The following is a 16,935-nucleotide window of genomic DNA, read 5'->3' as shown; positions in this document are numbered from 1 at the left end:
TAGTAATTAAGTAAAAAAAAGAACGATGTGATTTATTACCGTTATTCAGTCTGTACGTTCTCTAATGAATACACACATTAACAGTTGAATATAACCTATTTCATTCCTCGATCACGTGTTCTGATCAACAGCACGTAAAGAGTCTGTCATACGCAATTACCTAAAAATACGACATTTTATCATATCTCGAACTAGTAAAATATGTGTCCAAGTTGAAGATTGCGCATACCTGACGAAATAAATTGACTCATTGAGATAATTTTTCTGATTGCCGGATGGTAGATTTTCTGCCTTTCCGATTATATCAAGCCTAATGGTTACTCGATCTCTTACAGCGATAATCATCTTTAAGCACAGATATTATGACGCCGATTATGCTTACCAAGACTCTGTTCTTCGCTGTTTTAAGATTTCAGATTATTGTGTTGTTTCTCCTCTCTCCCTTTATTCTTTAGACCTTATTCAACTATGCACTTTGGAAATTTCATTTGCGATAAATTACTGATCGCAAACCATTTTTATATTACCAATAGGTGACGCTATTTATTTCACAAGTCGGTAAAGTTTCGGTCTAACCTAACTTATGTTATCTGTCACAAATAAAAATACCATTGCCGAATAATCAGTTTTCTACACTACGTGATCGATAGTATTCATTGTATTTTAATTTTTCTTAATGGAGAAATGATAGTTTACGCTGCTTTCCACCTATGCCATTAATGATATTTTATTTATTAATTATAGAGATCATGGTCGGCAAAAAAATAATAAAAATTCTCGCAGATAGAATAAAAATTTGAGAGCAAGATATTTATTAGAGACAATGATTAACAATAAACTGTGCTTCAAAAATTGCATTTTGCCCAGCATTTTGAGAAAAGGACCACTGTGCGACGCGAGGAACCGGTTGTGGCCCTGCCACTGCACTTATTTGGCCCCCGACGGCCGCCCTCTCCCCAATCGGCTAACCCGATCCCGGCAGACGAAACCAAGAAGAAAAAAGCACAGAAGAACCCGCAAAACTGAATCGCACACCTGGCCCAACGATGAAAACGCGAATTCGTCGAAGTTGAAGACGCTCGCGCGCCAAAACGAACAGGAGTCCAGTAATTTTACAAAGCAGCCGTGAAAAGGGTTCTTTAACCTTTATGTACTAGCCAATCAAGCATGCGAGATTGTTTCTCGACCGATGGGATAGCGTCCAAAGAGCAGCGAGGAGTGGGTCGGCATGACGTTAACCTCTATACCTATTATACATACTATTATACTTGTACATCATATTATATACTTGTACTCTATATTTATTATACATCTACATCTATTTTATATCTCTGTATCTATTATACCTTGTACAATAGATAATATAATAGATAGTGTAAAACTGAATTCAATTCTGATAAGCAATTCGGACATTGTCTAACAAATACTGGTCGTAAAAGAGCAACTTTCGAAGAATTAATGTTGATACTCGTCAAATGTTATTGAGTCATTCTTTCGATAACGATTGAAAACCGAACAAGCGCAGAGAGAGGTCATAGTCCTTAAAAGGCTCAACGCTTTTACCCATTCTCGACAGTGTTCTACGTCGCAATTGTTGCTCCTTTTATAGACCGAACTAACCACTGACCGTTTACACGGGAGACTGATACGGGAAAGCTGAATTCAATATATAATATACAGGGCGTATCAAAATTAGCGGAAATGCAAACCATGGCTTTGTTTACCTGTTATTAACAAGAAATAGTAGCTAAACGAGAGATATGCACGCAAACTATGAAGTCGTGTCAGCGAACTGAACATTGCTTTTCTTCGAGACGTAAGAGAAGCAGATGGCTACGTTCAGGCTACTCGTTGTATTCGAAAGAACGAACAAGGAGCGAATGAAATATCAGAAATGTATATTACATCTCAGAAATGTTATTAATAATAAACTTGATCATTTAGTCATTTACGAACTTCGACGTTAATCTCCTCTGTTACATCGCATACAAATTTTATATAACACGCATGAGGTATCATACGTAACAGAATATTAAAACAGCTGCAATTATTAAACTACTTACTATTCCGGATTCGAAATATTAATAAATATTCGTCAGTCATTCTGAGAAACAAGGATAAACACCGTTTCTCTTAAACACATTCGCTCCTTGTTCATACATTCGAACATGACTCATAGCCTGAACGTAGCTATCGTCTGTCGTTGCGTTTCGAAGCGAAGTAATGTTCAGCTCGCTAACTCGATTACGTAGTTCGCGTACTCGCCTCTCATTGGTTACCGTTTTTCATTAATAACTCGTTAACAAAGCTGCCGATTGCATTTTCGCTAAGGAAAAAGTTGTTTCAAATTACCTCATGAACCTCTCATTTATAATAATTTTGATAGTAACTTTAATATTAATTCGATATTTAATATTCAATATTCGATATTCAATATTTAATAATCAATATTTAATATTCATTATTAAATATTCAATATGCATTAAAAATGACTATTTTTAATTATTTTCAGTGAGCTCGTTTCAGTCTGCTCGTTCGCCGCACTTTCGCGAAAGAAAGTAAACAATACCGTTCATTCGCGGCCCTCTAATTCACACCTGAGAACGCGATGAAACAGAAAAAATCGTAATCTGCTCCTTTCTCCGTTGCGACCTTTCGTTTCGGCAGGTTTTCTCACGGCGAAATAGGGAACAGTAAAGAAACAGAATTACATTGTCTCGGTTTTCACCATGAAAACGCGCGCGTTGCGAACGTTCCACGTGCAGCAGTGCACAATGGCTGGAACACCCGGTCGTTCTAGTTTCGTGGCGGCAGTGTCCTGGTCCTTCGCAGGAACTTGCGCGTCTAAACGGAAAGTATAAATTTAACAGGGCCGAATACTGACCGATATTGCACTGGTGGCCATTTGCCAGCGACAGGCTCGAGAGTTCTCTCCCCCTGCTGCATCTCTCGTTGCATTATGCAGTCCGGCGACTGCATTTCTCCGTCTCCATCCCTCGGTCACGTCTGCCGGCGCTATCCTCCTCGCCGGATAAATATGTATGTCGGACGGGACATGATTTATTTGCGCGAAATTATCTTCGTCACTCGTCGTCGGATCGTTACCATGATCGAGAACGGAACCCTCGCCGTGGTGTCAGGGTCAAGGGTTTTCTTATGTCTTCTGCGATCTTTTGTCTTCTTGGTGAACGGGTTTATGCCGTGTATGCACTTCCACCCGTGAGTCATCGCATACTATACCTACTGCCCAGAGGTATGGGATTGTTGAATATATTCGTACACTTTCTATTTTTAGATATATTATATATCATACATTACATATGATACACTACATTATATATTACTGTTTTGGTTGGTTTTGTTATGTTTTGTTGCGTTTTATTATTAAAGACTTGTGCATTAATTAGCTAAGTGAGTGAGCTATTCGAAAAATCTGTTTTGGCTCAACAAAATTGTTGCATTCGCTTTATCGAATAATTTTATGTTTCTTAACTTTTTAAACATGGAAATGGAATATGCAGGAGGGAAAAATCGAAATTGTCGAATAAATTTAATTTAAAGTTTAAAAAATAATTTAAATTGTCACAAAATACCGTTTTCCCGAGCATCGTGCATTGGAAGAAACGCGTTCCGTCCAAGGAATGTTTAAAGAGTGCAACAGGGTGCAAATATTTAAGCAAATACATAGACGTAAGTATGGATGTAAAAGAAAAATTCCTGTTAAACAAACGTATACAATCTAGAGATATCAGTTTAACGAACCTAATCGTCGTCCACCAAACCGTCCGCTTTTCGCAGACAAGTTCCCGTTGTTTTCCGTTGGCCGATACTTTGAAGAGCACGCACGTATCGTTAAAACGGTACATTTCCAAGAAGTTCGCCGATAACTTGTAGAAAGACGGCCTTGTTAAATTCGATGGCAACGCGAGGACACTCGAAGCGGAAAACTTCGGTCACGAGTATAATCGTTAGCTTTTTAGTTCCGGCGCGAAACACGAAACTAAAGCGGCGGAAATTTCAAACACTAATGTTCTTTAGTAAAGATAATAAAATTGATAATAAAGTTAAAAGTCGGTTGAATATATGAGGGTATAATAATAAGTGAAGAAACAACTTAGCAAACAAAAAAGTTCCTTTATTCTCTTGTAGACGGTATGAGAGAATAGACGCGTAACTATACAGCGAAATATACGTAGGGAGAGTCAGTTAAGATGTTATAGAAAACAAAGATATTGTAATATTAATGTTTAATGTTTCCATTTTTTCATAGTCGATATACAACTTTGATATTGAATGTTGACTATTCACTATAGAATATTGAAATATTGAATGTTGACTATAGGATATTGAAATATTGAATAGTGAATATCGACTATTGAATATTGAGTATTAAATATTGAGTATTAAATATTGATTACTGAATATTGGGTATTAAATATTGAAATATTAAATAGTGAGTATTGACTATCGAATACTAACTATTGAAATGTAGAATACTGACTGCAGACTACTAAATATTGAACATTGAGTATTAAATATTGGGTATTGAATATTGAGTACTGAATATTAAGTATTGGATATTGAGTACTGAATATTGAGTATTGAATATTGAAATGTTGAATCTCGATTATCGAATGTTGAATATTCAACACTGAACACTGCATATTGAATATTTTAAACAATTAGCTATAAAAGTGGAAATATTAATTAATACTACAATATTTTTGGCCGTTAAGTTGTTTCTCTATTTCTTATTATTCCCTTACATATTCAACCAATTTCTAATTTTATCATCGGAACACCCAGCTTTCATTACTAATCAATATTAGCGTCTTAATCTTCGTTAACTATAAAACTTGTATCAAACTTCAACAAATTCAATTATGCATCGTGCATTTCATCGTTCTATTAACCGTTAAAAAGCACTCTAGAAAATGAAAAAGTCGCGTGTAAGGTAATGTCACGGACTGTCCAACAGAACCCACCCACATTTCAGTTTATTAATTACCTGACGGTGTTCGGGACGGAGAAAGTTCAAATTGAGAGCTAGAACGCTATAACTATTGTTTTTTCTGTTCAGTGCTGGTTCTACGGACGGTATGTGAACACTAAGGAGTCTCTACAACCACTGTACATGCGGTAGTGACTTGTAGCAAGTGGTAAATAAAAATGTTCTCTGTTTTAACCCTTTGCACTTGAGTGGTGGCTCTGAGGCACCACTGAAATTGTTACATCACTTTCCAAGATCATTTTAATATAATAGACATCATCAAAGTTTAGATTTAAGAAATGCAATATGTCAGACAGAATGGAAGTACTATAAGTCGGAAAAATTATTGTAGATTTACAGTTAAAATTGTTTCGAGTGCAAAGGATTAATACTACTATTATTAATATTATTATTATTACTATTATTATAATTAACGCTAGAACTAAAAAACTAGTAAAAGCTGATTTCTTCTTTTACAGTTTAAAAATGTTAAATATTAAATATTATATACATTTTATATATTACATACATTATACAGAAATCATACAAAATTTATATAAATTCCCGTGATAATATTTTTATATTACTTGCAATCTATATATTGTCTGTCTGTATATTATTTATCCGCATATTATCTACCTGTATATTACAACCCTTATATTTCCATTCGCGTAAAAGAAATTCTCGTAAATCGTATGACAGACAATGGTAGATGAGATTCAAGTAACAGGGCCGCGGAATCGATGCGCTCTTGAGAAAAACACGCAGCTGCAATTAAAGATGGTAGAATCGTAGAATAATCGAACTTTTATTTTGCATCTAGATTCGAAGTCTGGCGACAACCGCAGAGAGCGGGAACCCTGAAATGAATCATTTTGATGCGTTCGATATTCCTGGCGTTAAATATTCATGAAACGATCGCATCTGATACGTGCCGCTTATTGTAGAACGACGTCCTCGAGGCTCGAGCTGCATTTTCGATAACATGGAGATCTGGTTCCCAACGATTCCACCGGCAACACCGAGAACAACCAGCATCACGAAAATCAACACGGTGAAATCGAGCATCCCCGCGAGCACGACTCGGATCATGGACCTGACTTTCCTCTCTTTGGGAGTCAGCCTAAATTTCTTTATTATACTGGTGATCCTTACGAAAGCCTCGATGAGGACAGCCATGAATCTTTATATCGCCAGCCTGGCCTGCTCCAACATGGTGATCCTGATCGAACCCTTCCAAGAAATTCTGAATTGGTTCTTCTCCGTCGACGAGATACTGAATATGGATTACGTCTGTCTCATAAGCTTCGATGTTTCCGTGATAACCATCGGTGTGCTCAAGTTTCTCCTCTACGTGAACGTCTTCCGGCACGACACCAGATTGGGCCACGAATTGTGCAAGAGACGAACGGCAATCAAAGGCATTTTGTTAATTTGGTCCGCGAGCATCATCGAACTAGCCATCGGCTTACATATATACGACTTCTACGAGGGCGACATGGCCGATATTTACGTTTGGAACACGTTCATGTTCTTGCTTTTCCCGTTTCTAATATTCACGGTGCTGGACTGCTTGATCTTCTACAATCTGATGGTGTTCAGAGCGATCGAGGGATCTTGGCGGTCTAGAGAACTGGGGTATCAAATCATGCTAGGTAAACCCATTTCCAATACAGTTAAGTCGTGGATTCGATAGTAAACTATTTTTTACTTTGTTGGGATTTCTAGTTAATTAGCTCATTAATTATATCTGTCAAATGGCTACCATGACCACGTTTATAGACATTATTTCAATATTTCAATATCTTAGTATTCCAATATTTCTATATTTCTATATTTTAATATTTTTCAGTATTTCAATATTTCAATATTACTTCAATATTTTAGTACTTCAATATTTATTTACTTGCCTACTCTCTCATCACTTGGCAAATAGCATAATTTTAACACGCTCTTCAATCGTATCCAACTCCATCATTAATATTTTCCACCATAGTAGATTAAAAGAAAAATCTTGTAATAAAAAACAAGCATGGCGTTTGGTAGATATTCCAATTCAATACCATAAAGCTACATTTTAATAAACCTGTATATAAGACTAGCAACATAGTATTTTAGTGATACGTAATCTAATCGCAGGCTGATTGGGTGGTACGCGGAAATATGTTGAGAGGACCATTGACGTAGAACATTCTCTACAGTAGCGAATAATTCTTCACAGAGATCATCATGCTGGCTTTCTTTTCTATTCGTGCGCCATACCGAGTTGCCAGGGCGATCAATTTCATTTGGCCAAAACTGTCGTGTTGCACGGACAGTAAGAGAGAGGTTCTTTTCTTCATTGCCAAGAGCTTCCCAACGATCTTCTCTGTCATTTATATGGCAACCTCGAGCGAATTTCACAGTATTTTTAAGGTTCGTTAGAACACCTGATTATTAAATCTTTCCGATAGTCTGAATTAATATTAAATCTTAAATGTGCACTAAGTATATAATATTATTATAATATATAATATATGATATAATATTATTATAATATATAATATATGATATAATATTATTTAATATATATTATATGATATAATATTATTTAATATATGTGATATATAATAATATTATTTAATATATATTATATGATATAATATTATTTAATATATGTGATATATAATAATATTATTTCATATTAATAAATAATTAATATCAACAGATACCAGTGAACATTAACTGTGATTTTTATTTGAAACTTTTTTTGTTTCTTCTTTATAGAAAACGGAATCACAAGGGAATTCAGATGCAAGCATCGAAAGCTGTCCATAGACATTTTAGATGTCCTCGAAATGATCGTACAATTTTTCACTATAACGGCAAATAATAATTATAAGAGACCGTCGTATCCTAGACATAATAATTTGTAATTATTATTATACGAATTATGTCTTTATAAGAATTTTGTAGATTATGGTAATTAGTTAAGATTACATTAATAATAATTTAGATTACATATTATTATTATATACATTCCATATTATTATACATTATTTATAATATAAATTATAGTAAATTGTCAACTATCAAGTATATCACAAAGTTTATCATTTGTTCGGCGCTAATAAATAAACGATTTTAATAACTAAAAACAAGGATATTTTAAAAATGAGTTATCGAAAAAAAATAACACCCTAGATTTAAATTACCATTTGTTAGTATTATTAAAGCCGCGATTAGTATACCTCCTTCTCATAGAATAAATTAACTCTTTAACCCTTCTTTGCATGATTTTTCCTATTTTTTAAAAATAAATCAGGTTGATGTAATTAATGCTCTAGATTAAAGGAAAAATATTTAAAAAAATCCTAGTATAAATAAGAATTTGAATTATTTAAAAAACAGTATGATGGAAATTTACATCATTATGCATTGTTACATATATAGCTCAGTACTAAATAAATCAAAAGATATTGTTTACTTATTCTCCTTTATTCTAAATGATAATTTAAAAAACAATTATTATTTTTATTCAAGCACAAATTAACTCCACATTTATTACACGAAATTGTGGAATAGCCTTTACATTTGGGAAATGTACAACAAACACTGGAATGACAAGTTCTAGGCTTGTTAATTGACAGTGACGTTTGCTATTTTTTGACAACTGCGTTTTGTTGTACGCAATAGTCATTTATAAAGTTGCCAGCAACAACAAATTTAAAGTTTACAGTTTTTGAGTACCTTTTTTTCTTCACTAAATGTTATGATTGAAATTTCCATCATCATGCAAAGAAGGGTTAATAATTTTCTATAAATATATTTTTGCCAGGGGTTGTATACTAATCTTCATCAACGAATTTCACACAACGTGAACCAGTAAACTACCAATAAGCTATTAATAAAATACCAATTTACAATATAAATTTGTTAAAACTATCATTTCTTTCGTCGCCTCTCACCAAATTTGAAATCTGTCAAATCGTTTAATACCACCGTAAACTTAGTCAAGGAGTTCCCAGCTCAGTTAAAGTGCCCAACACTCTTCCCGTCGACGGCCTGGGCATTTTCGGTTATCGTAATAGAACCGGCGCGATTTTATAATCTGTTAAACAGAGTTTGTCGCGAACATCGATAGGATTCGCAACATATTTGCAGGGCGGGCATAGGTTGTCGCGGGACGCAAAGTCGCGAATTCATTGCGCTCTCTGTATGCAAATTGGTCTCCCTTTGGGTAGGTCTGGCCGACGACGGAGGGTCGCGCTCAAATACGCGCGAGCGCGCGCGTGCGTCCGTCGCGACGGCTTCTCCCCGCTGCAACTCCACGCCGGAGAAAAATCCGACGGGCAATAATCTCGCGATCCCAGCCATGTGCGACCGTTTCGAATGCTTCGATTGTTAAGTAGACCGAGATAGCGTCGCCGAACGTTGCGCTCGTTTATGCGACGACGACGACCTAACCGATCGAACGTGTCACGTAACATGCTGCGAAATTCTACGGCGCGGTCACGTTCACATTTTCTGCTCGAAAGATTTATGTTTTGCGTACCAAATCGAATAAAAGCTCGATTTTATACTGCAAAACGGGCGCATTTGTTGCCCAAGGTCAGCCTCGATTATTTAAATGACACATAGCATTGCGTAGTATGCGAAATTGCAGTTTTCTACAGAATTGCGTGAATATTTTGAATGAATGAATAGAATTTTATGAAAGTTACTTTTGCTAATAGAAAATTTTAATTTTGGTGATACTGTATGGGTGCAAAAAAAAATTACATAAAGGCTATTACAAACATATATTACAACTTTAGATCGATGAAGAATACGAGATTGCAGTTTTCTATAGAATTGCATGGATATTCTGAACGAATTAATAGAATTCTATGGAAGCCATTTTTACTAATAGAAACTTATCTTCTTGTTGATACTGTACATGGTGCAAGAAAAATATTAATGAAAGTTTACACGGAAGCGTCCTCGATTATCATTTCTATTTAAGGTTAGTTTAATCATGATAACGACAATATGTTTCAAAGTATGAAGGTGTGATTAGCTTCGAACGTTTAAGTCTTATAACCGCGTCTTATTCTTAATTTATTTTCAGTAATGCGCAGCAACGAAAACTAGCAATTTTGCCACTCTCCAGGCACTTTAAACTGCGCGATGCTCGTTGCAGAGAGATCTAAAACGACTGTCATATTTCTCAAAGAGTTCCTCGCTCGTTACTTAAACCATGAACCAGCTCGTTCGAGAAACAAGAGGGAATTCTTGACCACCTAGTGTGTATCCTTAAATTCAATTAACCGGAACGCGGCGAGCCGCCATGAAAACCGGACGTCGTTTGTCAAATCGAGGATAAATTCGATTTCATAGCAACCCCAACCACCGCGGACGGCTACGATTACGAATTCCTCGCGCGACGCGTTTACTACACTGCATCGATCGACAGAAAAAACCGATCGGTAAAATCTTTAACTTTCATTATAGACTCGCATAAGAAAGTTTAGAAATGCGTATAGTATATTTTTGTTACGTATGAATACTTCATTTTTATTTTTGTTTGTCATTGATAGGTTACTGGTCGATGAAGTGTTCAATATTCATTATAGGTTCACATAAGAAGGTGAGAAATATCAACATTTTATCTTTGTTATGTACAAATATTTTATTTATGTTATATATGAATACTCTATTTTTATTTGTCATTTATAGGTTAGCAGTTCACAAACTGTTAAAAGTTAAATTTTCATAATAGGCAGACCTAACTTAAGAAATAAGAATATTTTATTTTTGTCGTTCCAAGTAATAGAAATATTAAAGAAAGTATTATAGCCATTATGTAGCAGACCAATACCTCTATCGTTTAAAAAATATTGAAATTGTCTAGTACACTGTTAAAAAAAGTTATACCGCTTTTCACGTGTCCGCAAGTATTACCAAGAAATCTCGATCAGGAGTAAAACCCGTCAAAGTTATACAAATAATGATAAAATACGACAAGGGGTGAATGAACGTCGCTGCAAACGTAATTCCTGATTTAGCCGACAGTGCGAACCGGTGAATGAAAGTCGAAAAGCGTGAATCGGAGAGAAGAAAGAAGAGGGTAGTCGAATTTTGATTCGCCGCGGGAGGCAAAAAGAGTTACGTAGCCGGCGCACACATAACTGGTCGGTGCGTTTAAATCTAGTCTGGCCAGCTATTCAGGCCTCGGCGTCGTTTTACCTTCCAAACACGGCTCTGACTCAACGCCGAGATTGTTTTTGGGCAGAGAATCTCTGCAGAGGCTCCGGCCGTCTTTGCCGAGAGACGCGGAGAGACGCCGAGGGTCCCCGCGGCTCGTCGCGAGTCGCCCACCCACGCATCGCCTGCGGCTCTTATACAAGGTACAGAGTACATACAGGGTGTCGAGAAAGTGACGGTGGGTGCAGAGTCGAGGACATGACCCTCTAGAGACCATGTATACTACTGCTCTATACTACTATTGCGAAATGAGAACAGAGCACTCAAAAATGTCTACCGATCGGTTAAAAAAAGATCGGCAAGCAACTTTTTCCTTTACAAAAATGTCCTCCGAGGCGTTGTTAATAAGTTATTAACGAAAAACAGTGACCAATGAGACGCGAGATCAGCTAGCTCCAGGCGACCAAGTCAACGAGTGGACAAAGCCCATTTAAGTTTACTGATTCAGCCGCCTCGCGTCGGTGGAGCTCGACTCTCATTGGCAGCTATTTCTTATTAATAACTTGTTAACGAAACCTCGGAGAAAACTTTTATAAAGAAAGAAGTTGCTTCGAATAACCTCAGCTATCCCCATTTGCAGATAGACGTTTCTCAAACACCCTGTATATTGTCTAAGATGATGCTAACGCAGCTTCTATCGTGGTCGACGTCGCGCAGATGATTTTATCTTTGCCGAAAGAAAATTATCCGAAGCCGTGTCTATAAGTATACGGTCTAGGTATACCCCGGCAGCACTCTGGATAGCGAGACCAAGGTGGGATAGGTCCGGGGTGATTTTAATACGCGATATTATTCAACCGCCTTCGAGCTTCCACGAACGCCGTCATCCTTCCATTCATGTCCCTCCCTGTTTGCACAGCTGACTGGTTTTAATTCGCCCACCGGGTACTCTATCCTTGTTTCATGAAACATTAACTCTGAAATTTGTATCGCGACCGGATTTAGGGCGTGTTAAGAGTCGAGCCGTGCCCGCTGATGGATATCATCGATTTCTTTGAAAGCACGCTCTTCGCTACCGCGCGAGAAACTTCATCTCGCCCGCAGCTCCGACACATTCGCATGGTCCCCATATTTTTGCGAGTATATTGGTTTGTGCATGCGATACATTTAACTTCTCAGCAATTTTACGTGTCGTGCTACGACGATCGGAATGGATCGTAGTCTTGATATCGAACTCGTCAACTTCAACTGGATGGCCAGATCGTTGCGCATTTTACAGTGAAAAATCACCGGAACAAAATATGACAAACCAATTTTGACACTGCCTTTCTTTCAAGGATTCGTTCTCATATGCGGCACATAACTTCTTTGTTGTGCTTACTACGCGTTCTTGCCTTTCGGGAAATAGTATAATATGTTTGACTATTGCAAGGTCGTCGAACTTTTTCAAATAATATACTTTTCTTATCAACGTATTGGCACCCTTTCTTTCAATTCATCTTTCAATTAACTGAGCGGCTTCGTTTGCCTTTCGTTTACCATTGGCTCGGTCGCTTTGCGTCAATCGCGCATCTCATTGGTCAGTGTTTCTTCACCTCTAACCTGTTCCAAAGCGAGTGCAAAGTTCGAGCGCGCGCGCGCGCGCGAAGGGAAACGGCAGAAGCGGACGAGGTGGAAGATGAATCGCGAACAGAGAGAAAGATCAAGAAAACGCGGGGAGCTCTGAATGAATATTCACGAGCACGGAAAGTCGTGGAGAATAAAAATATCGTCGCGGTTGAATGTTTGGTAAATGAAACGGCCAGGACTGGGAAGAAAGCGTCCGCGATACTCTGCCGGCTACGGGAACAGGAGAAACGATGACTGGGGTAACGAAGGAGATGAGACTGCGATCTTAAAAAGATGAGAACGTAATGGCCAGGTAAAGGTATTCATGATTGCGCTGTAAAAAATTGGAAGGCGGGAGAGAGAGAGAGAGAGAGGGAGAGAGAGAGAGAGGGGGACAGAGTCAAAGGCGCGGAAATCGTGAACCGAGAATCCGAAGAAATTGAAAACTGTGCGAGAAAGAGCTTGTATATTGTGTACGACGAGGGCAGGCGCGACCATCGAGCATTCAGGCGATGAATAATCTACGAAGGGCTACGAGGAGAAACATTAAAACGGGGGAGTGGGAACGATGAAGTTAATAGCAAGGTAAATTTGCGAGTGGAACAGACATCAGCGAGGTTGACAAACTCTTTTTAGAACATAAACATATATTGAAATTTACAATGTTAGGTATTTTTGTAGTAAATTTTAATTCTATATTAAATTTGAAAATAAATAATAAGTTGCTGTACGTGGTATTTACTTTTTATACTTTTTTAAATCTCAAAAATTTATATACAAATTTAGAAGTCGTTATGAATCTATAAATACATTCAGTTTTCCCATAAACTATCTTAAATAAGTTTTTACATAAAAACATACCTACATTTTGTTATAAATTAATATAAGAACAGATTCCGACAATGTTCCACCGAGTTAACATAATACAATTTTTCTATAAATCCGTAAGTAAATTTAATATGTATTATAAATTCACAGTTAAAAAAGACAAATGAAGAAATGATATTTTCGAATACAGTTGTGTTATCGGTATTCCATGAACTTCGATCGCACAGACTCGAACAGCGGATAGTGCAATTTTTCGCATAGCCGTGCAATCTGTTTCGCGTGCGCCGAATCGAATTTATATTTGGCTAAGGATAAAGTCGGAGGTATTATTATCGATATGATTCACAGACCGGCGGTTGCATCCGAGTGTGCGTAAACAGATGCATCGCATGCAGATAAGCTTGTAAAGGCCTTCGGAGAGCGTTTTTCCCTTTCGCGTCTCGTACGCGCATGCGACAGAAAAAATGCAGTGTCGAACACGGTAAATGGTTCATTGTTCTCGCCGGGAAACAATAACGTGTGGGTCTCTCGAATCTGTCGCTGACGAAATTCGTCGCTCAACAATGGGGCAAAAAATTAAAAATATACACGCTTCTGGACACAATTGCCGTCGATCTACACTTTCCGAAAGCGTTTTCGTTTTGCAATCCACCATCGCGACGCGCTCGCGACTTCGCGTTTATTAAGCCGCGTCGAGTATTCGAATTTAATCGCCGTTTAAGTGCGAATTTTCAGAAAGGGAAATTATTTGGCGAACTTCTAACTTCTAAAATTCTTTTCTCGCTTTGAAGGAAACGCTGTGGGGCGAAAATCAACCATAAATAATTCTTTAAAGAAATTTTTGAACATTTATTTATATGAACTGACATATAAAACTGAATGTAATTAATAAAATAGAATATACGAACTGAATTTAAAATATTTGATTAAACGCTTTAATTAATAATTTAAAATAATTCGTAATGATCCAGTCTAATATTATAAATTATAAATTGGTTATAATTTTAATGATAACAATTTTAATTTAATCTTAATTAATTTCGGTGAAAATTGCTTTACAAATTGAATATTTCTAATAATTCAGTCGCTTCGATAAAGATAGCATCGAATTTTAACAACCGTGCTACTATCAGGTTTTGGACATAACTAAATAAATATTCTTAAGAAAAAGAAACTATATTGACTAAATTAGATTGACTAAAAATAGTGTAATAATTAATTAGATCGTCGCGTAAAATAAATATTGTTTAATTTAATTGTGGGACACATAAATGTCCTCCAAATTAGGTAGATATTTTTTTATTTTTTTAATAATTGTATACAATTGAAATGAATATTGTTCTACGGTTTTCATTAACTCTCTTTAACAATTTGACCTATTTGACCTAGTATTGGGCCTATTTATTTTTGCCATAAGCGCATAAATAAACCGGCACCAAACAACAGTAGAAAATCGCAACTGAAAGAGGAAACTCGTCTATAAACGTTCGTGATACTTCGATTATCGCGTCAATCATTATGACTGACGGAGCTCTTCATTCAGAAATAAAAATAAAACAGTTCGTTGACGTCACATCAAGCCAGTCGAATAATCATCTCACGATTTATACGATTTAAGAGAGATCGATCATACGTATTGATAATACATATAATTCCAAGTATAACAGACGAAAATCGCTGGAAATAAAGATAAACTTCTAAATGCCATATTTCAACCCATTAACATTAATTCGAAAATTAATAAAATTGTAGTAATATCTACATAGAGCTTTTAGTTTAAACTTACTTAAATTACCATTATTATTACTATTTATTTTCGAATTTTAAAATATTCACCGCCTTAATTTATTGATAATATTATATACTAATATTATAAATTTTACTACATGTATATTTGTGTCATAGAAAAGACAATGACAGATATTGGATACTATTTTATTGATAATATTATATATTAACATTATAATTTTTTATATTTGTGCCCTAAAAAGGACAATAGCGAGTATTGCGTTAAACGGCTTAATTTAATTTGGATTTTAGAGAAACTTTTCATGATAAAAATTGTCACTCCTCGTTTCTAAAGGTACGATATATAAAACTTTACAATCCAATAGTCATTATTATACTGTGGAATTTATTCATTTATGACAAAAACGGATGGTACGCTATACAATATTATTTCCAATTTGTTAAAACATTTCAGAAACGAATTTTTATTTAGCTTCAGCTTCCTGTAACTATTTCTAATAAATCTTTATGAAAATTACAACAAATGTTTGACAGTAATTAAACTGAATAAACAAAAGTACGAAACAGCAAAAGTATCAAATAATCAAAAAAGATCGTAGCATTGTTATAGACTTATTAAATATATTAAGGCAAGAAATAACTTCTAATTCAACTTTTATATCTTTCAATTAATACAAACAATTTTTATTTCGCCTAAATGTCCACAATCAGCAAATTAACCCCTTAACCAAGGGCGACTTTTTAATTTTTCGATAAGAAATCACGGTCTAGTTTTATTTGTTATACAGAAGCACTCTGAAAGTTAAATTAAAACAAAATATAAAACCAGAAAAAAACAAAGAATTTCCAGTTCTTTTCGTCGTATTTTACAAAATAGAACGTAGATTCCATGTTTCCAGCAATTGCGACGACAAGCATCCTTTGACCAAAGGACCTCCATTGCATAGATATAAACAAAATGTGTTTCTTAATATTTGAAATAAGTCTCAGCTAAAATTACGCAGGATAAAATCGATATCGCTGCGATAGCATTTGGATAATGTCAAACGCGTCAACGTGAAAATTCAAGCATGAGTGCGCAAGAGTCGTGGTAGACGGGCGATCCGGAACACCTTGGCGAAAGTGCAAGGTTAAATCGAATAATGTTGTCCTGCTGTGCCGAATATTAGTCGCAATTACAAGTTGCTTGTTGCGCGACACGCTTTTTTCTTGTTGCAAAGGTGTCAGTGCCACGCAGCGTAACGAAGGTCGTTTGTCAACGCGACTACTCGAGCAATTTGCAAATCGTGATGTAATGACTCCGCGACCCTTTCAATTGTAATCCGAAATAATCCGTGTTCGCAAATTCCGATTCGGAAAATCATTTTCCACGAAACGAGACATAATTTAGGGTTCTGCGTGCTTGGCTTATTTAACTGCTCGTTAAATTGTTTCCAAAGATAGCAATCGATTGGCATGATAACTGGATTAAGAAATGATCCGAGCTTATACGAAAATTTACGTATTACATGAGATTTATTTATATTGTGTTTCATTTAGACTGTATTTTATTTATATTGTATTATTTATACAAAAACTCTGACATTTTATTCCAA

At 36.0% G+C, this 16,935-nt stretch overlaps 2 protein-coding genes across 2 annotated transcripts in view; one reads left to right on the top strand and one right to left on the bottom strand.

The window, feature by feature from the left end:
- Positions 1–16,935, bottom strand: part of Ec (ubiquitin specific peptidase echinus) — a 128,415-nt gene that overhangs the window by 110,480 nt on the left and 1,000 nt on the right. The window lies entirely within an intron of this gene.
- Positions 5,976–7,807, top strand: LOC144470012 (uncharacterized). The gene is made up of 3 exons (XM_078180775.1): positions 5,976–6,645; positions 7,212–7,405; positions 7,757–7,807. Exons 1-3 carry the CDS (start codon positions 5,976–5,978, stop codon positions 7,805–7,807), a joined length of 915 nt encoding a protein of 304 aa, XP_078036901.1.

The sequence above is a fragment of the Augochlora pura genome, chromosome 5, assembly GCF_028453695.1.
Source record: "Augochlora pura isolate Apur16 chromosome 5, APUR_v2.2.1, whole genome shotgun sequence".
In the NCBI taxonomy this organism is placed as follows: domain Eukaryota; kingdom Metazoa; phylum Arthropoda; class Insecta; order Hymenoptera; family Halictidae; genus Augochlora; species Augochlora pura.
The sequence above is the reverse complement of the archived record's forward strand: the minus strand, read 5'-3'. Positions and strand labels throughout refer to the sequence as shown.